At 38.8% G+C, this 27,297-nt stretch overlaps 1 protein-coding gene across 1 annotated transcript in view; it reads left to right on the forward strand.

The window, feature by feature from the left end:
• The window catches only part of LOC132390775 (centrosomal protein of 63 kDa-like), an 81,671-nt gene extending 67,928 nt beyond the window's left edge, over positions 1-13,743 (forward strand). Inside the window, exons 12-13 of the mRNA XM_059963324.1 lie at positions 2,748-3,063; positions 13,081-13,743. Coding sequence (XP_059819307.1) covers positions 2,748-3,063; positions 13,081-13,293 — 529 coding nt within the window. The 3' untranslated portion in view covers positions 13,294-13,743. The remainder of the gene's footprint in view (positions 1-2,747; positions 3,064-13,080) is intronic.
• The last annotated feature ends 13,554 nt before the right edge of the window (positions 13,744-27,297 follow it).

Raw genomic sequence — 27,297 nt, forward strand, 5'->3', positions numbered from 1 at the left:
GTGTAGTTCACCACACATTTGTACCTGGAGACAGCTGGATATATGTAATGCTATTCGAAAGTAAGAAGCACATGTATTCATGTCATGTCTACAAACTGTTCTTTGCATATAAGACTTACACTCTGAGTAGGCTTTAACCAAAAGATTGGAGACAGCTGTGATGTTAAAGGCAGCTACTCATTATCTGAGCATAGAGTATCTGAACATTCTTTCTTTTTCTACCAAGTGTCTCCATTTAAATGTTTGTACATCCCAACCTGAAAATGCCTCACACCCAATGATTGTCTCTACCCTCAATTCTCTCTGCTCTCCTTCAATGATTTTTTCTAATCCATACCCCATCGACCTTCCATCCAATGACCAGTTGACTTTTTCATGGAATAGGTTAGAGGCTGAAAGACCCTTATATGAAATTCCGATATGCAAGGCCTTTTGTACTGTGCCTGATGTCCTAGTCCTTGTGCAGAAAAGAATAATACGGCCATGGGTCTCAAAGAAAAACACCTTCAGTTGTTTTATGATGTGGAATAATGTTTTAGCCCATTTTATCAAGATTTATCTGCCTTTCATGTTTCTTTATCATGTTTTTAATCCTATCTGAGTTTATTTATGACTCAAGAATCTTACTTAGTTGTTACCTGAGGTTAATATATACAAGATTAATTTTGATAGGGAACTTAGTTACTTTTTAATTTTTGGCAGTATTTTATCATTGACGCCACACTTACAATGTAATCACTATTATGTAATCACTATTACATTCTCTGTGTCACACTTGCTTGATTGTTCATCACCCAGATATTTTGAAAGCTGTCAACTTAATTACCGTTTTGCATAGTGTAGACTTATGTTGTCTGTAACTCTCCTAGTGTATCATCTTGCACTGCATTGGAGAGCATTGATAGCTTTCCCACCAGCCTAAATTTACTAGAAGCGGCCAACCCATGGCTATTACTTAAAATTACAGTGTTTATATGATGGCAATTGGTCACCTGGGTCAGGGGCTCACAGGAAATCTTGCTGCCAACTCTGTCACCTGTAGTTCCACTGATAAAATACATTACAATGGTCTCCTGGGATGTCCCATTGTGTTTGGGCTGGGTCCAATACATACATGAGGGCCTGTTTCATGGCCCCCACTGCAATTTTTTCTAGAAACTGAGACCTTATAATTTTCCTTGTCAATTCTTATTGTCATCTAAGTAGTACAGTTACTGATGTGTTGCATCAGCAAAATATAAGATTGAAGTAAATATTGAAGAAAGTTATAATCAAATGCACAGTTCCCTGTGATAAAAGATAATATAAATGGTGCCCTGGACATCACCATTTTGCAAAAGAAGATATTAAATAAATCATCTGATATTTTATAATTGCTTCTTTCAACACTCTGAAATGTAGATCACTGGGACCATGGGATGTATTCAACAGTACTATTTTTTGAAATCCCCTTACCCACCCCATCATCAACTACAGCTTGCTAATTTCATTTTAAGCATATACAAAAATGGGTTAATACAGAACCTAAGCCCATTCTGTATGGTATGCGATCAGAACAGGGCATCCTATGTTCCTATAATGACTTAATTGATTGATTAAATATCCCTTGTGATGTTGAGAAATTGGAATAGGAAGGTGTTGTGTTCAGAGCCTTTTGCCTTTTCTGATTCCACTTCTAATTATATCCATGATTACATCCATGTGTGATATTTATAAAACCACACACACACACACACACACACACACACACCTCCAAACACACAAAAATATATATATATATATTAGTTACTCTTTTGTCTGATCATTAATATATTATGAAAAGAGCACCTGTATTCAAAGCTCAAAGTAAATTTATTATTAAAGTACATATATGTTGCCATATACAACCCTGAGATTCATTTTTGTGGGCATACTCAGAAAGTTCAAGAAATATAACAGTATCAATGTAAGACCATACCCAACAGGACAGACAAACAGCCAATGTGCAAAATACAAGCTGCTGCAAATACAAAAGAAATAATAATAAATAAATAAACAATAAATATCAAGAGCATGAGATGAAGAGTCCTTGAAAGTAAGTCCATAGATTGTGGGAATATTTCAGTAATGGAGCAAGTGAAGTTATCCCCACTGGTTCAGGAACCTGATGGTTGAGGGGTAATAACTGTTCCTTAACCTGGTGGTGCGAGTCCTCAGGCTCTAGTGCCTTCTTGCTTACGGCAGCAGTGAGAAGAGAGCATGTCCTGGGTAGTGGGTGTCCCTAATGATGAATGCTGTTTTCCTGTGACAGCATTTCATGTAAGTGCACTCAGTGGTTGGGAGGGTTTTACCTGTGACGGACTGAGCTGTATCCACTACTTTCTGCGGGATATTCCATTTAAGGTAATTGGTGTTTCCGTGCCAGGCTCTGATGCAACCAGTCAACAGACTCTCTGTTAAACACATAGAAGTTTGCCAGGTGTTGGATTCAAGAGGGAGAAGTTAAGACTTGGATATGATGATTGCTTCCTGCATGATTGAATATCCACAAGGGTTAGCCATGTAGAAGAGGTTAATGAGCACAGCAAGCAACCTTGAAGTAATTTTTCAAAATCAACTTTAGGAAAAGAGGACATTTTTACTTGAATTACAGTAGCTCTGTAGACTTTGAAGGATAATCACATTCTGTGGCATACAGCATAGAATGTTGTTAACTCAGATAGAAATTCTATTAAGTTGCAAAATGTCTTTGTTTTTGTGAGTTGTAGGAGAGCAAAGAAATTGCAAGAAGAAAATGAGAAACAAATGAGGAACATGGAAACCAAGCTTAAACAAACTGTACAACATTATGAAGAGAAAATCAAGAGCCTGCAGAAGAACTGCAGCATTCAGAAGTGTTTTAATATGTCTGCACCACATTTTGGAAGCACAGAAAACAGAGAGTATTCACCAGAAAGAAACTTAACACCCACAGTTATAACGGCAGATACTTGTTGCAATGATATGAATGAACCATTTGCTGATGTAAATAAATCTGGTGATTCTCTATCTACTGTCTTTACCAACGGGAGCTTCCTGCCATTGGTGAGTGTTTATTTATAAGAATTTTTGTACAACTGTCAAAAAATTTCTGGTTTAGTTTTACCGCAGCACTTTTACTGCCTAATTAAAAGGATTCAAGAATCTAGGCTGACATCTGTGTGTAGAATGGGAGAATGCTACATCATCTGAGCCACTCCCTGCTGGAAAAGATGTCCTTGGGTTCTTATCTGCCTGTTAAAGTATATACCATTGTTATTTAGAGAAGATTAAGGAAGTTCTAATATCCTGAAAAAGGATCTGGTGCTTTCCTGCCGTATGTGACAAATAAACTCTTATCAGGCCTCGAGCCAGGTACAGGTATCAATTTTAACCGACGTTTCAATTACAAACTCTACCATCTTCTTCAGAGATGATATGCCTGGGAATGTCTGGTCCAGTGGCATCTATACCCCTGTAGTTCGTCTCTCCTGATTGGTTAATCATCAAATTTTTGTTCTTACTTGGAGTGAGACCTTCGTCTTAGTTAAAATTCTTTACCTCTAGTTTTATTTCAATGGCTTCCTTCACCATGGCTTCCCAAAAAGACATTGGCACAGCGCAGCAGTTTTGTGCCATCGAAGTCAATCCTATAGCTATTGCAAGTACAATGTTCTGCTACCGTCAATTTCTCTAGGTAACCCAAATGGATGCACCTCCTTAATAACCCAAAATGATTGTAAAGATATTATTAATTCAAAATGAAAAATCTCTTAAAATTGCCAGAGGATTGGGAGCATTTTGATATTCCACAAATGCTTGCCACGACACTTATGAAGAAAGGCAGGGTTGAATATCAAGTAGACTGACAAGGAACACAAAAATAAACTGAAGAATATTTATAAGTATGGAAAATGGAAAGGTCTAGCGAGGACAGGTATGAGCCCCTTACATTCAGATGCAGGGAAATTTTTTATGGGGGAAAAAGGAAATAGCAGGAAAATTGAACAAATACTTGGGCTCTGTCCTCAGAGAAAAGCTTGCCAGGAATATAACAAAATCAGTGGTCTGGTGAGAATGAACACTGAATATTAGTCAGAAAATAGTCCAGGGGATGAAAGCTGATAGATCCCCTGGACCCAATGATCTATATGTCAATGTTTTGAAAAAGATAACTACATAGTAAATGTTTCAGTTCTCATCTTCAAAATTCTGTAGATTTCTGGAAATGTTCCTGTGTATTGGAGAGTGGTAACCATGACCCCAGAATTTAAGAAAGGAGGGAGAGAGAAATTATGTGAGTGGGGGAGAAGGCAGAGGTTGTAATGATGGAATAACAGCACACCTTAAAGAAATAATAGAATTGATCAGAAACACTGTGGGTTGATGAAAGGATCATCACATGTGACTAATTTATTGGAGTTCTTTAAGGATGTGACTAGTAGGATAGTTAAAAGTTGTATATTTGGATCTCCTAATGGCTTTCATTAATGTCCAAAAGAAGGCTGATCAGAACATGGCTTTGCAGGTAATGTACTGTTGTTGTTTGAGGATTGATTATTTGACAGGAAGCAAGAATGGGAATAAACAAATCATTCTCAGGCTGACAGGTTGTGACTGGGCAGGTTCCACTGGGATCTGTGCTTGGGGGTCTCCAGCAATTCACAATCTATAGGAGCAGTTTGGCTGAGTGGCCCATATGTCTTATTTATAAGTTTGTTGATCATACAATTCTAGGTGAGATTGCCAGAAGTGATTCAAGGTGATATGTACAAGCTGAGTTATTGGGTAAGATGATGGCAGGTGGAGTTCAATATAGATTGTCTATATGACTGAAAAGCAAGGCCTGTGTTAATACTCAAAGGCATCTGAATGTGCTTGTGTTCCTGTCTTTAAAGGCCTACATTGAGTCGGAAGGTAAATGGTAATTCATTCTGGAATTTTGTGTGGAGTTTTGATCTCCTTATCTACAAACATTTGTAATAAAAGATATAGAGAGGATACAGCAAAAAGAACTCACCAGACTGGTTCCAGGAATGGTAGTTTTATTGAAAAGAGATTGATCAGCTGAGGATTGTACTTAGAAGAACTAGTTAAAATCTCATCAAAACTTACAAAATTATTAAAGTTTGACATGTTGGATACAGGGGGGACATTTCCGAAGCCGAGGACTCTAGAAACAAGTCACACAGTTTCAGAATAAGGGGTAGAATATTTATAATTTAGCTAAGAAATTTCCTTTTCATTCAGAGGTGGTGAATCACTAGAATTCTTCAACTGGACGGCTATAGGCTTAGCCACTGTATTCATTCAAATCAGAGATCAATAGATTTCTAGCTATTAGGGGAATCAAGGGATTTAGGAATAGTGCTGATAAATTGAAATAATATGCAAAACCAGCCATGGTCTTGTTATGTGGCGGAGTGGCTCTGAAGGGTCTACTAGCTCACTCCAGCTCCTATATCTTAAATATAAAACTCACAGTCAAACTTTATTTTTGTTCCCCCAATATCCAGCTAAATGTAACCATGGACACAAATTTGGGCATAATAAAAAACATAATGCTAAAAAGAGGGTGCAATTGGATTTTGGAAGTCTTTCATTCCAACAAAAGTTGAAGGTTAGCAAACTAGGACCACCTGCTTTCCAATGGCTCTTTCACCATTTTTTAGGATGACCATTATTACAGGGGAGTCATCATCAAGGTCAGGATTCATATTGAAAATCCAGAGTCACTTTAGTACCATTGGTATTGTAGCCTGTGCCTCAAACAACCGTTCTCCAATAATGATAGCATCTCTTAGAGGTATTTGCTCCAGAAGGTCTCTGTGCCCATCACTCCTCACTTGGAACCACCTGTTGCTTGCCAACACTTGTTCTATCCCTTCCCCTCACCTATTTATATTGGCTATCTCCCCTCTAGATGAAACGAACTGGAACAATCGACTGTCCACTTCCCTCCCGAGATACTGCCTGATCTGCTGAGTTTCTCCAACAGTTTCAGAATCCAGCATCTGCTGTCTCTTGTCCTCAGATGATTGTGTGTTCATTTTAAGGTATAGAGGTGGCAGGAGGGTCAGAGACATTTCAAAGTGCTTTCACAAGCATTTTCTCAACTCTGTGCTGAATACCCACACTGTTATTTGAGATTATGACTGCTGGCTTTAGAAACACCAGCCAGGGGAAACATCAACTCTGCATTTATCAAGTAATTTAAGAATTTCAATAAAATTCCTTCTCATTCTTCTAGTCTCTTGACAGTATAGGCGCAATCTGACTCTCTCCTTCAAGAGTAACCCTGCTGCCGCTGTATCAGGAACCTATCTGCTAAATCTTTGTTGAATTCTCTCTGTTGCAAGTATATCTGTCTTTTGATAAAGAGTTCAGATCTAGACACAATATTGCAGATGTCTTCTCAACAGGAGACTATATAATTGGTGCATACTGTTTCCTTTTCTGGTATTTAAACCCTTTGGCAATAAAGCCAGCATACTGTTTACCTTTCTAATTACTTTGCTCAATCTGTGTAATCATTTTCAGTTGTTCATATACAAGGGCCTCCAGGTCCCTCCAAACACCAACACCTTTTGATCTCTCATCCTAAAAAATAACTCCATATATCTATTTATTTGGCCAAAGCTGATGACCTCACATTTTCCATGCTATATTCCATATGTTATGTTTTGTCCATTTAGTCTGTATTTATCTCCCTTCACAAGCAACAGTACCATCCAACATGAATATATGAAACAACACACACAAAATGCTGGTGGAACACAACAGGCCAGGCAGCATCTATAGGAAGAAGTACAGTCAACGTTTCAGGCCAAGACCTTTCGTCCTGATTCTCAATCCTTTTACGACACAGATATATCCTACATTTTGTCTTCTGTCCAGTCCCCAAATCTTCATCCATTTAACCCCAATAAAATATGCTCCCAATCTTGAACAGTTACCTCTTATGTAACACCTTATCAAAGAGCTTCCAAAAATCTGATACCGTCCATTTATCTATTCTGCAAGTTAGAACTTTAAAAAATTCCAATAGACTTGTACAACATAATTTTACTTTAATTCTGCCTAATCCGATAATTATTATCCAAATGTGCTGTTCCTACTTGCTTTGTAAATTTCCTACTCCAGATGTCAACCTAACTGGCAAAGAGTTCCCAGTGATTTCTCTCCCCGGTATAATTTCTATTGTACCAAAAGCAAGAGACCAACATTTACTGGTTCTTGTACTGTAATCCATTTCTATGCTTCTAGCTGGCTCTCATCCTATTTTACCTTTGCTGAATTCAGAATTTTTCCCAATCCTTAATTTTGCTAATGTTTTTGCCAACATTATAAACCTCTTTGTTTGATCAATTTTTTACTTTAGTTTTGCTTATTAATCACACTGGACTTATTTGCCATAAAGAGATGTATTATTATTTGTAAACTAATATTAATGTTTTTAAAAGCTAATCATTACTCATGTATGGCTGTACTTCTTAATATAATTTTCCAGTCTTCCATAGCCAACTTATACCTCTTAACTTTTAGCTTGCTTTATTCATATTTGAGAACAGCACTAACATCACCAATAGTATGTAATAATGTTAAGATTTTAACAATGTGAGGCCTATTTTAATTTTCTATAATTTTCAGTTATGCATAGTAAATCCTAATTATCAATCCAAAAAGAATACTCCCCAATATCCACTGGCCTTTCAACACCACACCAAAATTAAATTCACAATATTCATCTCAGTCAATGTTATCCCAGTGTTTGAACAAGTGCTTTCAGAGGGGATAAAGATATTAAGAGAATATCGAAAGTAGAGGGACAAATTGAGTTGACAGTCCTAGGCCTCAAAGCAGGCAAATTTTTGACTTTGTTTCATAGATTTAATTGTGCTTTGAATTCATTTATTTCCACTTGCAAAGGCTCGGTTCCATTGTGTTCTCTTGTCATACTGTCGTGTTGAAAAGTCTTATGGGACAGAACGCATTCAGAGCCTAAACACAAATGCTAGTTAAAAAGTCAAGTAGCATAGCAATAAGCTCTTAACCAAAAGACTACAAAATAAAGTAAAAAATCACACCCACAACCCAAGTAGCAATGTTTGTTGTGCTACAATGCAATGCAGTTTCATTGATTTAATAGTAGTTGTCTTCTGTAAAACAAACTGGTTGACAGAAAATGGATTTAGAGAGGATTTATAAAGTGCCCCCAAAGAAGGGCCTTGGCCTGAAACGTCAGCTGTTTATTCCGGTCCATAGATTCTGCCTAACCTGCTGAATTCATCCAGCATTTTGTGTGTGTTGCCTTGGATTTCCAGCATCTACAGGCTTCCTTGTGTTTACTGTTTGCTTAGTAGTAATTTTCCTCGCGCCTTCTGCAGACCTGAGTGATTTCTGAATGGGATGTGGTCAGGGCAGAGGATGGGCAAGTTCATATTCAGATTAAATTCATCACATGTACATTGAAACATACAGTGAAGTGTCTCATTTGCTTAACAGCTAAAACACCCAGGGATGTGCTAAGGGCAGCCCTCAAGTGTTTGTTTTGGTTCGGTAAGAAAAGGGAGTTGGTCCTGAAGAAAGAATTTAGGGAGTTTGGTAGAGAGCTGAAAAGCAGGACCTCGCGGGTAGTAATCTCCGGTTTGCTGCCTGTGCCAAGTGCCAGTGAGGGTAAGAATAGGATGATTTGGTAGATGAATGCTTGGCTGGCGAATTGATGCAGGGAGCAGAGTTTCAGATTTCTGGACCATTAGGATCTCTTCTAGGGAAGGTATGTCCTGTACAGAAAGAGTGAGTTACACCTGAACCCGAGGAGGGACCAATATCTTTGCAGGCAGGATTGCTAGAGCTGTTGGAGAGGTTAAAACTAATTTGGTAGGGGGACAGGAACCGGGGTGATCAGGCTGGGGATGAGACAGTTGATATACAACTAGATGCAATGTGTAGTGAGAATGTGAGGAAGGACAGACAAATAGTAGGGCAAAATTGTAGTCAGTGGGATGAGTTAAAGCGTAACAGGGGGCCAAAATCAAAAAGGGTGATGAATGTAGGACTGGAGCTGTTATATTTGAATGCACATAGTATACGGAATAATGTAGATGACCCTAACTTAGCACAGTTAGAGATTGGCAGAATCGATGCTGTTGCTATCATTGAGTCATGGCTGAAAGAAGATCATAATTGGGAGCTTAACATTCGTGGATACACATGGCATCGAAAGGACAGGCATGTGGGCCAAGGGGGTGGGGTGGCTCTTGGTGAAAAATGAAATCAAGTTCCTCAGAAAAGAGGGACATAGGATTAGAGGGTGTAGAATCCCTGTGGGTAGAGTTAAGAAACTGAAAAGGTAAAAAGACCCTGATGGGAGTTATATACAGACCTCGAAACACCAGCCAGCATGTGGGCTACAAATTTCAATAGGAGGTCAAAAAGGCATGTAAAAAGGGCAATGTTGTGATAGTTACGTGGATTTCAATATGTAGGTAGATTGAGGAAAATTAGGTTACTAGTGGATCCCAACAGAGGGAATTTGCAGAATGCCTATGAGATGGGTTTTTAGAGCAGCTTGTGGTTGTGCCAACTATGGGAATGGGAATTCTGGATTTACTGTTATGTAACGATTAGGAAATTTAGGATAATGAAACTCTAAGGAAGCAGTGATCATAATATGATAGAATTCCCGTTGCAGTTTGAGAAGGAGAGGCTAAAATCAAATGTATCATTATTATCAATGGAAGAAAGGAAATTGCAAAGACATGAGAGAGGAACTGGCCGAAGTTGACTGGGAGAGCACACTAACAGTGATCATGGGAGAACAGCAATAACAGGTGTTTCTGGGGGAAATTCAGAAGGTGCAAGAAAGATACATCACAATGATAATGTATTCTAAAGGGAGAATGAGGCAACCATGGCTGACAAGGGAAGTCAATGACAGCATTAAAGCTAAAGAGAGTGCATATAATGTAGCAAATATGACTGGGAAGGCAGAGGATGGGAAGCTTTTAAAAACCAACAGAAGCAATTAAGAAAGATATAAAGAGAGAAATAATGAAATATGAAGCTTAAGCTAGCCAATAATATAAAAGAGGATACAAGATAAGAGCCCATGGTATTATAGGAAAGGTACTAGCGTAGATAGAAGATTGGTTGACTAGCAGGAGTCAAAGAGTGGGAATAAAGGGGGCTTTACGGGTTGGCAGCCAGTGACTAGTGCTGTACCACAGAGATTGATGGCAGGACCACTTCTTTTCACGTTATAAGTCAATGAATTGGATGAAGGAATTGATGGCTTTGTGGCCAAGTTTATAGAAGAAATGAGGATAGGTGGATGGGCAGGTAGTGTTGAGGAAACAAGATGTCTGCAGAAGGGCTTAGGTAGATTGGGGGAATGGGCAAAAAAATGGCAGATGGAATACAGTGTAGGGGTGTACGCATTTTGACAGAAGATATGAAGGCATGGACTGTTTTCTAAATGGAAAGAAAATTAAAAAATCAGAGCTGCAAAGGGACTTCAGAGTCCTCGTGCAAGACTCCCAGAAGGTTAATTCACAGGTTGAGTCTGTGGTAAAGAAGGCAAATTCAATGTTGGCAATTATTTCGAAGGGAATAGAATATAAAAACAAGGAGATAATGCTGAAGCTTTATAAGACACTAGTTAGGCCGCTCTAGGAGTATTGTCAACAGTTTTAAGAGCCTTGTCTCAGAAGGGATATATTGTCATTGGAGAGAGTACAGAGGAGGTTCACAAGGATGATTCCTGGAATGAAGGGGTTAACATATGAAGAGGGTTTGGCAGCTATGGGCCAGTACTCACTGGAATTTAGAAGAATGTGTGGGTATCTCATTGAAACCTACCAAATGTTGAAAGGACGAGAAAAGGTGGATGGGGAGAAGATATTTCCTCTGGTGGGGGTGCCCAGAACTGACGGGCACAGCCTCAGAATTGTGGGGTGACCTTTTAGAACAGGGGTAAGGAGGAACTTCTTTCGCCAAAGAGTGGTGAATCTGTGCAATGCTCTGCCACAGACTGCGGTGGAAGCTAAGTCTGAGGGTATATTTAAAGCAGAAGTTGATAGATTCCTGAATGGTCGGGGCATCAAGGGGTATGGTGAAAGGGCAGTTGTATGGAGTTGAGTGGGATAATAAAGCTGCCATGTTGGAATGACAGAGCAGATTCGATAGACCAAATGGCCTAATTCTGCTCCAATGTCTTGTGGTCTAATGAGTACAGCAGGGGATGACCAAGGCAGGCAGTGTTACAGACATAAAAAATGGGAAATCCCTGTTTTGAAAATTTATAGGTTTGGAAGCTCATCTTGTGATTAACTGAGGTTCCAAAGACGGCAAGTGTTTTGGTTCACCATTAGGGATAGAGAAGGAGGGAAAACAATTTATGAAGGGGATGGATTTTGCAGTAAGAGCTGAATTTCACGACTTTAGTTGAGATAAATCCAACTGGAGGGAACTGGAGCTCCACCAGTTCAGGACTGGACAAGCGATATAACAACAGAAGCAGTGGATAAGTCAGCTGAGATGATGAAGAGCTGCATATTATCAGCATTTCATGTCTTTACATAATGGTATCCATTAAATGAAAGTGGTAAGTTAAGGCACATGATTAGGGGCTCTAATGGAATGGTGACAAGCTGATGTAAGTCTGAGATCAAATAGATATGGAACCAAGAAAGAGTAATTGCACAATGTAAGGAAGTCAGAGAGGAGGATCGTATGATTATTTGAGTCAAAGAGTACAGAGGTTGGGTGAACATTGTACCAGTTATGGAGGTGTTCACTTCTAACTTTGGATAAGACCATTTCAGTGTTGTGATAAGAGTGAGTCTAATTTGAGTATTTGCAGAGGGGAGAGGGGATAAAAGGCATAGATTGACAAGTGCCTTATCCAAAAACCTGCAGGGAAAGGGAAATGGAGAATAAAATATTTGATTCCAAGGGATGATGTGTAGGTTCCTTCAGGACAGGGTAATGGTACCAATATTGATATTGAAAGACACATTGTTGACAATTCCCTTCTTCCACCATCAACGCTGCCCTCAACTGCATCTCTTTCACTTCATGCACATCTGCTCTTACCCCATCCTCCAGCCACCCTACCAGAGATAGGATTTCTCTTGTCCTCACCTACCACCCCGTTAGCTCCGCATCGAGCACATAATTCTCCAAAACTTCTGCCATCTCCAACAGGATCCCACCACCAAGCACATCTCTCCCCCACCCACTTCCTATTTTCTGCAGGAAGCTCTCCCTACAGGACTCCCTTGCCCATTTGTCCCTCCCCACTGATCTCGCTCCTGGTGTTTCTCTCTACTCTCACTTCCCACCTTTTAAATATACTCCTTAGCCTTTTTCTCCGGTTCTGCAAAGTGTTTTGGCCCAAAACGTCCACTGTACTCTTTTCCATAGATGCTGTCTGGCCTGCTGAGTTCCTCCAGCATTTTGTGTGTTGTTGATTGACAAAATGAAAACATTTATCATTAAATAACATAGGATCCAAAAAATAAAAGTTGCATGATCAGCAGTTAAATGAATTTGTGGATGTGGAGCAGGTAGTGATCTTAGGAGGTGGAGGATTTCCTGGGGTAAGTTTTAGATTGTCCAGTACCCAAAAATCTTTACCCAATAATCTGCTGAACTGGATGACCCATCGATTGCAGATCCCATTCTACTTCTGTGAAATCCATCGAATTTTATTTCATAAAAATCAGGTGATCTGCATTACCAAATTTATGGATGCTTGGTGAAAATGACAATTCAGCCTACGCGTTTTAATATTTTTCACTAATTCTACAGTTTCAGAATAGTATTGAAATGATACTGCATTTGGCTCCTGTAAAAAATATATATAAATTGTGTAAATAGGTTATAAGCAATTATTTCTGCAGGCATAATATTCCCAAATAATTGAAATAGTTGCTATTTCCAAATAATGAAATCAGAATAATTATTCAATGGGATATTCAATAGTGATAAATATGTCTGCTAAAATGCAAATATAATTATACTCCCAAATGAAATACTTCTCGTGTCACTGCAGTGATTTACTGTGTTTCTGCTGCTTAGTCTCCCACAGGGGTATCAGATACTTCCTCAGTAACAGCACATTTCCTCGAAGAAGAAGAAGAACGAGCCCGGGTGTTGGAGAAGTTGCTTAATTCCCATATTGATGAACTGAAGTTGGAATCAAAGCATACACTTAACATGCATGCAGGAACCAAAATAGATTTACCAGATACAATATATTCATGTTGCCAATGCACTTGTCAAGATATCTGAAATGGTGTGTACTGCCTGATGTTGGTCTATGTAGAACATAGTAAATGAATTAAATTCCTGATTTTACCCATTAATTGCAAAATTAATTTAATTATGTTCCTGAATTACACATTAATTGTGATTATGTATGTGCATAAATTTACTAAATTTATTTAATTAATTTGTAGTTTCCATAAGAGAACTTTTGTTGGTGAAAAATATTTTTGTAAGTATCATCGTAAAGCCACTAACATGATGAAGGAAGCCCTGCACACCGCAAGAGGTGGACGGCCTTCACTGCTGCCCCCAACGCCAGTGAAGGACCGGGCAGAAAGAGGAGGATACATCATCATGAACGTATTTGCAGTTACTTTAAAATTAAAGATTTTTTAAAATATTTCATTACCAGCCTTATGTTGAGGCATCGATACAATTGATGAAATCACAAGGTATGACTGGATGATTATGAGATCAGGTACCATATACCCATGTTAATACAGTATCTCATTAAAATCTTTAAGTGTTTTGAATCTTCAATTAATTCCTCTACTGTAACATATTTGATGTATGTGTAATTGATGTGCTTGTGCACCATATATTACATTAGCCTGATCTTGCTGCCTCACCAAATATACAACTGGAGTGATAATACATCAATATTATTCATCCTAGATCTGTCAGTAAGAGTGGGACTTCTCCATTTGACAGCATATACACAGATCACAAATTTATCAGCACTTAAATAGCTTGTTGTTAGCAACTCCAAATGGAAAATTTCACCATTAGCTCGCATGATCTGGCCCAAGATTTTCATGAACGTTTTTGCTTTTCCGTTGTATTTTCTTATCCTTTAACACTTACTTCCGCTGGTTCTCCAATTAGGCAATTCTGTTCCTCATGTTTTACCCCACCCTTGCTGCTCTAATCATCACTACTAATGTCATTTCCCTTTACTCCCTTACTCTTTTTCAGCATTAACAGCCGTCACTGTTTGTTATTATGCCACCATCTGTCCTCCACTAAACAACTGCTTGATCACTGAACTTCCCTTCAAATCAATTTTTACTAATCATTGAACCTGCTCTCTACACACCCCAAAAGAGAAGGGCTAATGAACTTTGTTTCTTCTTCCTGTTTATTTTGTTTATGTTTATGTTTATTCCCCTCGGAATTCAGCTTTTAAAAGTCGTCAGAGAATCTCATTGTGGTTTTAAAATTAAAAAGACTGAAAACACAGTGAGAAACCTTGGCCCAGAAATTACTGCAGCACTAATACACCAAAGCAAGAATAAAGTGACAGGACATCTGTCTTAACAAACTGCTCAAAACAGAAAAACGTCTTGTCAGCATGATCTAAGTATTTGGAAAATTATAGAGACTATTTTATCCAAATTTAGATCACCAAGTCAAAGACCAAAGAAATGTCAAGTCTAACCTTAGTCTTTTGGAAATGTCTGTAAAGTACAAATTTCATTGAAGATATTAAAAGACAAAAGGTTGCGCATGACAATGTATAATTTTAAAATCTTATTTTGGTTATTAATAATTTTAATTAGGTAGGAAGAATTGCAACTAATTCAATTTTTGACAGCATTTTCAGTGATTGTGAAAATCTCAGGTTTTAAAATTAAAGTATGGTGGTTTTTTTTCAGGTAGTTTCCAACAGAAATGTTTACAAAAGCATTTATAAGAAAATAATTCCTCAGAAAGGTACAGAAAAAAAAGCAACATGAAACACAGATTTGTTAACATTGTGGGCACATTGTAACAATCCGCATATTCCAATTGCATTAGCTTCTACATTGAGTTAACTACACTTAATTAATTTACAATTATAATTTTAGATAATATTCTCTTTCTGACCTACACACCCAAAATACTTTACCTCTAATAATTTATTCTTCTTTGCAACATTTAATCTCATTACACACAGAATCTAAAGGCTGAACCTTCATTGAAACATCCTACGACCCATAGTCTGGAGGCAGAGGAGCCAAACAATACCGGCTCTTGCACCCAGAAGCCTGCTGGTTTCTAGATATTAAGGAAATCACAGAATATGAAGTCAGAGCAGGAGAGTGCTGAAGTAAAAGATCAACCATAATCTTACTGAAAGTGAGAACTAGTCTGGGGGTATGAAGGACTACTGCCCTGCTTCAATTTCTTCTGTTCAGCTGACAAGGTGCGGGTATCAAGTAGGCCACAGACGATGTAGTGTTAAGGTCCCAACCCTGAAACTGCCTCACAAATTTTAACAAAATATTTTTAAATGAAAACTAAAATATTTTAATATTTAATTATCACATATATTAATTTATTTATAAAATAACATTTTCACTATTCCACAAACAACAATCCCCATTGAAAGTTCAGGAAAGTTTTCTTAATCGGTACATAGAAGTTGAGAAAGTGTGTGACACTTGATTTGCTGTTAGGGAATGAGGTGGGCAAGTGGCAGAAGTTTGTGTAGGAGAACACTTTGCATTTGGTGATCACAATGCCATTAGTTTCAAAGTAAATAGGTCTCATCCTTGGGTTGAGATTCTAAGTTGGAGGAAGGTCAACTTTGATGTTACCAAAAAGGATCTGGCAAATGTGGATTGGGACAGGCTGCTTTCTGGCAAAGGTGTACTTGGTAAGTGGGAGGCCTTCAAAAGTGAAATTTTGAGAGTACGAAGTCCATATGTGCCTGTCAGGATAAAAGGTAAAGAAAACAGATGAACCTTGGTTTTCAAGGGATGTTGTTAAGAAAAAGGAGGTGCATAGCAGGTATAGGCAGGTAGGAACAAATGAGGTGGTTATAGAGTATAAGAAATGCAAGAGAACACTTAAGAATGAAATCAGGAAGGCTAAAAGAAGGCACGAGGTTGCCCTAGCAGCCAAGGTGAAGGAGAATCCTAAGGGATTCTACAGATATGTTAAGAGCAAAAGGATTGCAAGGGACAAAATTGGTTCTCTGGAAAATCAGAAAGGTAATCCATACGTGGAGTCAGAAGAGATGAGGGAGATCTTAAATGCATTTTTGCATCTACATTTGTTCTGGACATGGACATAGGGCCTATAGAGGTAAGGTAAAATGGCATCAACTTCAAGGACTCTCTACAGATTACAGAGGAGGAGGTATTTGCTGTCCTGAGGCAAATTAGGGTGGGTAACCCAGGGCCTAACAAGGAGTTCCCTCAGAATCTGAGGGAGGCAGGTTCAGAAATTGCCGGGATCCTAGCAGAGATATTTAAATCATCGTGACAGGTGAGATGCCAAAGGATTGGAGGATACCCAAAGTTCTTCAGCTGTTTAAAAAAGACACTAAAAATAAATCAGGAAATTATAGGCTGGTGAGCCTGACATCAGTCATGGGAAGGTTATTGAAAAATACTCTAAGGGATGGGATAGATAATATTTGGATAGACATGGACTGATTAAGGATAGTCAACATGGTTTTGTGCATGGTAGGTCATGTCTAACTGATCTCATAAAGTTTTTCAAGGAAGTTACCAGGAAATCTGATGAAGGCAAAGCAGTAGGTATGTCTACATGAACTTCAGCAAGGTATTTGACGTGGCTCTGCATGGGATGTTGGTCAAGAATGTTCAGTTGCTCGTCATTCAAGCTGAGGTGGTAAATTGGATTAGGCATTGGTTTTGTGGGAGGAGCCAGAGAGTGCTAGTAGACGATTGAATTTCTGACTGGAGGCCTGTGACTAGTGGAGTGCCACAGAGGACAGTGCTGGGTCCATTGTTGCTTATCATCTATATCAACAAGCTGGATGATAATATGGTCAACTGAATCAGCAGATTTGCAAAAGACAGCAAGACTGGGGGTGAACAGCAAGCAAAACTTTTATGGCTTGCAGAGGGATCGGTTGGAAAAATGGGCTGAAAAATGGCAGATGGAATTTAATGTAGACAAGTGTGAGGTGTCGCAGTTCAGTAGGACCAGACCAGGTAGGTCTTACACAGTGAACAGTAGAGCACTGAGGAGTGCGGTAGAACAAAGAGATCTGGGAATACAGGAGCACAATTCATTGAAAGTGGAGTCACAGGTAGACAGGGTCATAAAGAAAGCTTTTGGCACATTGGCCTTCATAAATCACCTACAGAAGATGGGATGTTATGTTGAAGTGTATAAGACATTGCCTAGGCATCACTGTGTGCAGGTTTGGTCAACTGCATGCAGGAAAGATGTAAATAAGGTTGAGAGAGTACAGGGAAAATTTACCAGATTGTTGCTGAGTCTGGAAGACCTGAGTTATATGGAAATATTGAACAGGTTAGGACTTTATTCCTTGGAATGTAGAAGATTGAGAGGAGATTTGATAGAGTTTTGCAAAATTATGAGGGGTAAATGAAAGCAGACTTTTTCCAGTAAGGTGGGACTACAACTAGAGGGCATGGGCTAAGGGTGAAAGGTGAAAGCTGAAAAGTTTAAAGGGAACATGAAGGGAAACTTCTTCCATCGGAGGGTCATGAGAATGTGGAACGAGCTGCTAGTGCAAGTGGTGTATGTGAGTTCATTTTCAACATTTAAGAGCAGGTTGGATAGATACATGGATGGTAGGGATATAGAGGGCTATGGTCCCAGTGCAGGTCGATGGGAGTAGGCAGTTTAAATAGCTCAGCACAGACTAGATAGGCTGAAGGGTCTGTTTCTGCGCTGTACTTTACTGGCTCTATGAAAAGAATGCGGCCTCTGTTCTGGTTCATAGTGAATGAAATGATTGACCAGTATAAGGCTAGGTCATCCCCACACGATGGGATATGGTACTCTACTCCACATGCAATCCCGTAGATACATCTATCAATTAGTTAACAGTTAAATTCCAAATTACAACTTAAGTTTGCAGCGTCTGTACAAATGGCTGAATGCCAGTAATCTTCTTTGGATATGTTAGCTATAACAAACAGGATTTAGCTCAATGCAGATAGGTAAAATCAATTTATCTGATTAACCTCCTTATACATATACAAAAGTGGTATTGATTGCTACGTTAATTACTTCACCACTTTTCCTTGGGAATTGTGCATTTTCTTAAGTATTGACTTTTGCTTCTTGTGAGTCTGTCTATATACAGTGCCAATAAAAATTACTCACCCCTCCAGAGGTTTTCATGTTCTATAGTTTTATTGAATAATAGTGGATTTAATCTGGCCTTTTGGCACTGAACAACAGAAACAGACTCTTACTTGTCAGAGTGAAAACGGATTTCTACAAAGAGATCTAGATTAATTACAAATATAAAACACAAAATAATTGATTGCATAAGTATTCACCCCCTTTTATATGACGCACCAAAACATTAGAAGTCACATAATTAGTTAAATGTTTTTGGAGACCTGAGTGCAGTCAAGGGGTTTCAATGGATTGTAATAAAGATACACCTGTATCTGGAAGGTCCGACTGCAGGTGAGGCAGTTTCCTGGCAAAAACTACACCATGAAGACAAAATAACACTCCAAGCAACTCTGCAAAAAGGTTATTGTAAAGCACAAGTCAGAAGATGGATACAAGAAAATTTCCAAGCCAGTGAATATCCCTTGGAGTGCAGTTAAGTCAATCATCAAGAAATGGAAAGAATATGGCACAGCTGTTAATCTGCCTGGAGCAGACCATCCTCAGAAACTAAGTGACCGTGCAAGGGGATGATGAATGCGGGAGACTATCAAGAGACCTATGACAACTGTAGAGGAGTTACAAGCTTCAGTAGCTGAGATGGGAGAGATTGCCCACGCAACAACAGTTGCCCAGGTGCTTCACCAGTTGCTGCTTCATCTGAGAGTAGGAAAGAGAAAGTTACTGTTGCAAAAAACTCACATGAAATCATGGTTAGAGTTGCCAGAAGGCATTTGGGAAACTCTGAAGTTAGCTGGAAGAAGGCTCTATGGTCTGATGAAACTGAAATTGAGCTTTTTGTCCATCAGACTAAATGCTATGTTTGGCATAAGCTGACAGTGCATTTCATCAAAAACACACCATCCCTACTGTGAAGCATGGTGGTGGCTGTATCATGCTGTGGGGATGCTTCATTGCAGCAGGACCTGGAAGGCTTGTGAAGCTAGAGGGTAAAATGAATGCAGCAAAGTACAGGGAAATACTGAAGGAATACCTGATGCAGTCTGCAAGAGAACTGCGACTTAGAAAAAGTTTTGTTTTCCAGAAGACAATGACCTCCAAGCATAAAGCCAAAGCTATCCAGGAATTGCTTAAAGACAACAAAGTTAACATTCTCGAGTGGCCAAGTCAGAAACCAGACTTCAATCCAATTGAGAATTTGTGGCTGGACTTGAAAAGGATTGTTTACTTATGATCCCCATGCAATCTGATAGAGCTTGAGCAGTTTTGTAAAGAAGAATGGGGAAAAATTGCAGTGCCCAGATGTGCAAAGCTGATAGAGACCTATCCCCACAGACTCAAGGCTGTAATTGCTGTCAAAGGTGCATCTACTAAATACTGACTTGAAGGGGATGAATACTAATGCAATCAATTATTTTGTGTTTTATATTTGTAATTAATTTACATCACTTTTTTCATTTTTACACAAAAGAGTCTTTTTCTGTTGATCAGTGTCAAAAAAAGCCAGATTAAATCCATTGTGATTCAAAGTTGCAAAACAATAAAACATGAAAACTTCCAAGGGGGAGGGGCTAAATACTTTTTATAGGCACTGTATGTACACTCCATTTCATGGCCTTTGCTCAATGCATAATAACAAGATATACAGTAATATTAAAATCATGTTTAGGTGCACTAAGCTGAAGCCCAATCTTTTATTTTCCAAAGCATTTGATGATATCATCTTCTCAAGTGTACACTGTCTCCCTGTGGTAGATTTCATAATGAAAGTTCAAAAAAACAAGTTAATGAAGAGTGCTGGATATAGTTGTCATATCAATACCAGAAAACAGTCACTGCAGAAAGGAAACAAAACCAGTAGGAACTAGATAGACTGGGGCCTCAGTAAATTAGCAAGAGCACCAGCTATCATCATATTCATGGAACATGAAATTGTTATTTCCTAAAAGGTGGTTTAGACTGGGTGAGTGAAGGTAGATATAGTTTAGGATGTTGGGGTTTATTAAAGTGCTGGAATGTTTCACCTATGACTGTCACCAGATTCCTCCTAATGTACATTATGTTTGGAGTCATCATCTGTAAACCCTTCCTTTCAATACCTGGTCACACCTTTCAATTTTTTCAGATGCAGTAGAACAGATCATTTCTCCTAACCCAAATCCACCAATCCTAGCACCCTCCAATATGAGCCTTGTCCAAGGAACCAGTAGTGACCCTTTTATTTTCCTCAGTTTTTTCCGGACTTTTTTAGTTTTCTGCCAGTGAGACCACACACAGGGAACCACCCTACACTACAAGACCACAAAATTAAGCAGAAAACTATACACTACTTCCTATGTTTTATTACCATTTTCTGAATCAAAGTTCAGGGATTGTAACCAAAAAGATTTACCTTGTATTGTGGCTGTAAGAACTTATTCTATATCACCTCATAATTCTTTCTTGAAAAGGATTGTTTAAATAAAACTCATAAAATGGTCAATGTGCTTCATAAGGATGAATGATAAGGCTGCTGATTGCAAGGCAATAGACAACAAGGTATCTAGAGAATTAGGTAAAAGAACAAAAGGCTGTTTATAGCAAATACAGAATACTGAAAAGAGGTAAAGGTACGTTGAGCTGGGTAGGATAGAAAAGGCAGATGGTAATAGAAATAAAAGAAAAGGCAGGTGGAGCAAGGTGGAGGAGGGGTGGGTGAAGGTGGGGCAGTTACCCGTGGGAGATAAGCAGGAACGCTAAGCTCTTAGTGGTGGAATCTAATAAAAAAAAGGAAGGTGATAATAGGAGCCAACAGGGGAGAAGCAAATAGCAGATGAAACTAGATCCAGGATGGGAGTAGCACAATGGATAAACTGTACTAAGAGGACAAAGGTGGGTAATGGAGGCCTGGAAGGGGTGTAGTGCAAGGGGGAGAAATATTAGAGGAGGGGCTTGCTTAAAATTAGAAAACTCAGTGTTCATACCATTGGGTTGCTGACAACCCATGCAAAGTATAAGGTGCAATTTCTACAGCTTACATTTGGCCTTTCTCTGGCAGTGGAGAAGGCCAAGGATGGACATGTCGTTGTGGGAATGGGAAGTGCAACCGGAATGGTATACAATAGGAATTCAGAATGACAATTACAGACTGTGCTTGGTTTCACCAATCAAAGGAGACGACATCAGGAGCACTGAGTGCAATGAATGAGGCTGGAGGAGCTCTATGTGAATCTGGAAGGGTTGTTTAGGTCCTTAGGTTGTGGTGAAGGAGGAGGAGTAAGAAAAAGCATTATGGTGGCAAAATATAGTATTAATGGTAAGACTCTTGGCAGTGTGGAGGATCAGAGGGATCTTAGTGTCCGAGTCCAGAGGACACTCAAAGCTGCTGCGCAGGTTGACTCTGTGGTTAAGAAGGTGTACGGTGTATTTGCCTTCATCAATCGTGGAATTGAATTTAGAAGCCGAGAGGTAATGTTGCAGCTATACAGGACCCTGGTCAGACCCCACTTGGAGTACTGTGCTCAGTCCTGGTCGCCTCACTATAGGAAGGATGTGGAAGCCATAGAAAGCCAGAGGAGATTTACAAGGATGTTGCCTGGATTGGGGAGCATGCCTTATGAGAATAAAAATAGGTTGAGTGGACTCAGCCTTTTCTCCTTGGAGCAACAGAGGATGAGAGGTGACCTGATAGAGGTGTACAAAATGATGAGAGGCATTGATCATTTGGATAGTCAGAGGATTTTTCCCACGGCTGGAATGGTTGCCACAAGAGGACACAGGTTTAAGGTGCTGGGGAGTAGGTACAGAGGAGATGTCAGGAGTAAGTTTTTTAGGCAGAGAGTGGTGAGTGCATGGAATGGGCTGCCGGCAATGGTGGTGGAGGCGGATACGATAGGGTCTTTTAAGAGAATTTTAGATAGGTACATGCAGTTTAGTAAAATAGAGGGCTATGGGGTAAGCCTAGTAATTTCTAAGGTTGGGACATGTTCGGCACAACTTTGTGGGCCGAAGGGCCTGTATTGTGCTGTAGGTTTTCTCTGTTTCTATGTTATACAAAATTCCCTTTAACTTATTTTACAGCTGCATGGAGCAAACGTTGCTCTGAGCGAGGGATTTTTACACGGCCTGAAAACTGTATGGCACTTTAAATGTGTTTTCTAATATGCATCCTATGAACACTTAGAATGAAAATTGAATTACTTTGGATTTATTAATTGAAGTGTATAATAAAATTCAGCACAACAAAGAAAATCTTTCTTTATTACGAATTCATTGTTTATAAACAATGTCCAGATTAATTTTGCATTTAGTTGAAAAGATATGTCTTAATCCTTATTAGAACATCCAAATGTTTCACCTCTAGTCTGTTCTGGATTTACATGTGATTAAATTTATAAGAATAAACCCATGTTCGCAGTCAGCATTAGAAGCTTGAAATTTTGCAATGATGTCAACAAAAATTGACAGTTCTTCAAGTTTTTCATTTCTAAGCACACAGTTCAACATTTCAGTGAACATCTTAACTGAACCAGTCTTAACTTCTCAGAAATGACTAATATGAAATTACAGTAGTGGTGTGATATTCTTGAGGCATAGCTTTCATCATAGTTTGCAATAGTAGTTGAGTTTTTTTTTGTCAGTCGTACAACATTCCCTTTTCCAAATTCAAAACTGGTTGTGTTTGCAATAGCAACAGAGTCAAAAGCTTGCCATACTCTTAACTCATCATCAGGAAATCTATTATCCATGTGATTACACACATGTTGACTGATTCGAATAATAGGTGCAGTATCAACATCAGAACTTATAGATGCAAACAGATCTTTCACTTTGTCACTCCAGTAAATGGTAGCAACAAGTCCTACTGACTTCCAGCCTGTGTTTATTGTTATGATTTGTAATAGTTGTGTAACTTGAAACACTGCTAATGTAAGCACATTGAAGCTCTAAAATGTTTCAAAGTAAAAGGTTATGGTACATTTATTATTTTACAAATTTATGAACTATATTCATTAACATAATTAATGACTGCCTGGTCTGTTCATCCTTCCCTATTTGAACCCTGCCACTTTCCACTGTAAACATAGGAGGTGTAACAGTGCTGTTCTCTATAAACTGTGCAAATATGCAGTAAGTGACATGCTCCTGTGTAGCTGGAATTTTCTTTTATCTAATGTTAATGTAATTGTGAGTAAATAACAGTATTTCACAATTATATTAACATTAGATAAAAGAAAATTCCAGCTACATGAGAGCATGTCAGTTACTGCATATTTGCGCAGATTGGAGAGAACAGTGCTGTTACAGGGGTCAAATAGGGAAGGATGAACAGACCAGGCAGTCACAGAGGAAGTGATCCCTGGGGAAGGTAGAAAGGGGTGGGGTGGAGAAGAAGGTGGCTGATGATGGGATCCCATTGTAGCTGTGGAAATGATAAAGGATAATGTGCTAAAAGCCAGTAGGGTGAAAAGTGAGGACAACAGGAACTCTATTCTGAACAGAGGGAAATGGAATAAGAGCAGAGGTCCAAGAAACAGTGGAAGGGAAGCTATTTTTTTTCCAGAGGAGGACATTTCAGAAGACCTGGAAGACCTTATCACTGGTCCTAGCAGCTTTTGTGAATGCGCAATGACCAAGCATGCTAATTGCAGCCATAAAGTTGCACACATACAGTTAAAAGAATTCTACTCACAATGCTCATCTCATCTACCTCTTAATGCAAGTAAATGTTTTCTTTGTCAGCAGCAATCTGCCTTCATTTCATTGTAGTTCATGTTGCCCTCATTATTTGTCTCCTGGGAAACGAAATTGATCCTCCACAGTTATGCATTATGACATCTAAAGTTTCCCAAGGCACCAACTGAATTAAAATAAAATGAATTGTATACTTCCCTGTGGTTACCAAGCAATGTTATCAGGCTGAATATAACAAAAAAACTCTGACAGAACAGAAAGGGATTTGCACAGATCTCATATTTGAAAATCTGGCTGTACTTTTCCACACAGTCTTCACTTTCATCTTCCATTTCCACTTCCACCACACATTCATGGTGTTAGTCTTCACTCCGCAAAAGCACTTTTGCGACAGAGTCAGAAGATCATGCATACAAGACCTGTTAAGTAAACCTGAATAGAATTGAGGATGAAATTTTGGTGCAGTATCAGGGGAGTGTTGCATTGCTAGAGGATTCATTTTTCAAATAAATATTAAATCACACCCGAGTTTGCCCTCTCCGGTAGACATCAGATCCCAGACTACTGTTCAAAAAGCATTTAAGTGGAATCATCAGAGCCAGGTTTATTATCTCTGGCATGTGTCGTAAAATGCGTCAACTTAGCAGTAACGGTTCAATGCAATACATAATCAGATAGAAATCAATAAATAAGTAAACCAATTCCAGTAAGCGTGTGTTTATCGAATAGACTGAAAATAGTGCAAAAACGGTAATAATATTTTTTTAAATCAGTTAGTGCTTTTGTAACGTGAGTATTATTAAAAGTAAGTTAATGCTAATCGGGAAGCTGTTGGTCACAAGAGGCGGGATCCGGGGTCAGCGGGGTTTATTTAACTTCCGGTGTACATTGCATATAGTTCCACCACCCATGCCTGAAAGCCTCTGTATTGTAAATATCATTTGCCGTCCCAGATAAAGATGTTCTTTTGGCCATAAAATTCCCGAGTGCTGAGTAGGAGTTACCACAGTGCTCATGGGTTCAATATTCATTTAGGAATCGGATGGCACAGGGTAACAAGCTGTAGCTGAACTGCTGAAAGTCTGCCTTCAGGCTTCTGCACTTCCTTCCAGGTGGTAACAATGAGAAGAGGCATGCTGTGGGTGATAAGGTCCTTAATGACAGAAATTGCCTTTCTGAGGCACCGCTCCTTGAAAATGTCTTAGATGCTATGGAGGCTGGTACCCAAGATGGAGCTGACATAATTTTACAACTTTCTGTAGCTTCTGTAGCCCAAATAGGACATGGTCACCACAGCATAATTAGCATGAACAGACTCAGTCAAACTACATACCCCATAGCAACACCCTGACCCCTTCTTGGATTTGGTACCAAGATATTTTCCCTCTACTCAAAAATCTAGCCTGACCTCATTAATTAATTACATTATAACCCCTACCACTGCAATGAAAATGGGGAGAAAAAGTTCCAACTGACCAGCCCACACATTGCCATAAAGTTCATCTCACCACCTATAAAGAACTTAATGATTGTACTTTTTTTGTATGATAAAGGATATGGTAATAAGAAAGATGTATTACAAACTGACAGTTCAAATTGATGAAAACACTGTACACGATGAAGAGATAAAGTGAAAAAAACAATTAATATATCAGCTTGGTAATGGTATGTATCACTACTGATGCATAGAGAATAAATATCATGGAATCTCAAGGGTAAATGCGAGTACAGTTAATTTCATGGACAAAAGGAAACTTAAGTAGAAGTTGGATTTGACGGAAGCATTTTCAATAATTCAATGCCTTCACTCTATTTTACATCTTCCACTTTGTACACAACTGCTCGTCACTATAACCAGCAGTCCACACATTTTATATTTAGGATTGTGCCTAAGCAGCCTAATATCCAATTTTCACCTGCAGTTTCATAATCTCAGAACACAGTAATAACCTTGGTGACCTAATTTGATGAGTTGTCATGGACATGTATATTCTTGCAGAATTACCTAGTCTTCCAAAGTGCATATGAAAAGTTAGTGAAACAAGGCTATTTATGAATTGACAAACTATTTTACATGCAGTACAATGTGTAGCAATCATAAACAGAATTTAATAACCTTGAATTCCAGCTTGTGCTAAACAAGTTCCTAGTAGCTGATTGCTTGATTTGCAAAGCACTAGCAACCTTACTGTGCAACTAACAGGTAAAACGTTTGAGTGTCATATGAGATAAGCATGGCAACAGTATCCATAGCAAGTTTTAGACAGCCACTGAACATGCATGGAAAGAAGTATGGAGACTCAATCAGAAGAGCGAAGTTGTGTATGGATTGCTGACAATCATCCTTGGAGGATTCATCCGGCATTCCTGGACTCTCCGACAACCTGAGAGAGACAACATTTAAGCATATGTAGGTCACAAAACTTTCGCCCTCCCGTATTCAACATACGTTCACATCGATACCTGCAAAATTGTCCGAAAGGAACCTATAGTTATCATATCTAAAAAATCTTGAAGATTAAAAGGTTGACACAACATCATGGGCACCAATGCCTGTACTGTTCTGTGTTCTACGAGGAGGAAAAAGTAATATTTATTTGAACCAGAAAATGTGAAGTTTATTAGCCTGAACTCCTAGAATTGTCATTGGAAACCTTTGCTCATTGTTTCCATGATGCCCTACTGGGCAGATTGGTTGCGTAGGACTGATCAAGCAAATTAGATCTATTTCCTATATAGGTGATCTCACAGAAACATACACAATTCTTAAAAATCTCAAAGGAATAGTTATAGAGTCAACATTTCCCCTGGGTGGGGAATCCAGACCAGGGGTTACTGTTTCAAAATATGCAGTCAGCCATTCAGAAGTAAAAATAAATTTCTTCATCCAGAGGGATGAATCTATGGAATTGTCTACACAAGAGGGCTGTGGAGGCTCAGTTGCTGAATATATTTGGGACTCTAGCTTCAATATAATTTTCTCTTTCTCATATGATGTTTATAAATAAAAGTTATTTACCTCCAATATAGCATATTCCTGCCTCCTTCATCTAAACACTGAATCAGAGAACCTATTATACTTCCCAGCCATTCCTTCACCCTGAAATACAAGACTGCCACTTCATCAACTAGATCTACACCGTTCTTGCCTAATGTGTGCATTTAAAATAGCCAAGTTAATTTTATATTGATGTTCATACCAGAATATTGCATAAATAAATAAATAGGAATGTCTATAAGAATATTATTTATTTAAAATCTGGTTTATCTGTAATATTATAA

This window comes from Hypanus sabinus, chromosome 3, assembly GCF_030144855.1.
Source record: "Hypanus sabinus isolate sHypSab1 chromosome 3, sHypSab1.hap1, whole genome shotgun sequence".
Taxonomy (NCBI): domain Eukaryota; kingdom Metazoa; phylum Chordata; class Chondrichthyes; order Myliobatiformes; family Dasyatidae; genus Hypanus; species Hypanus sabinus.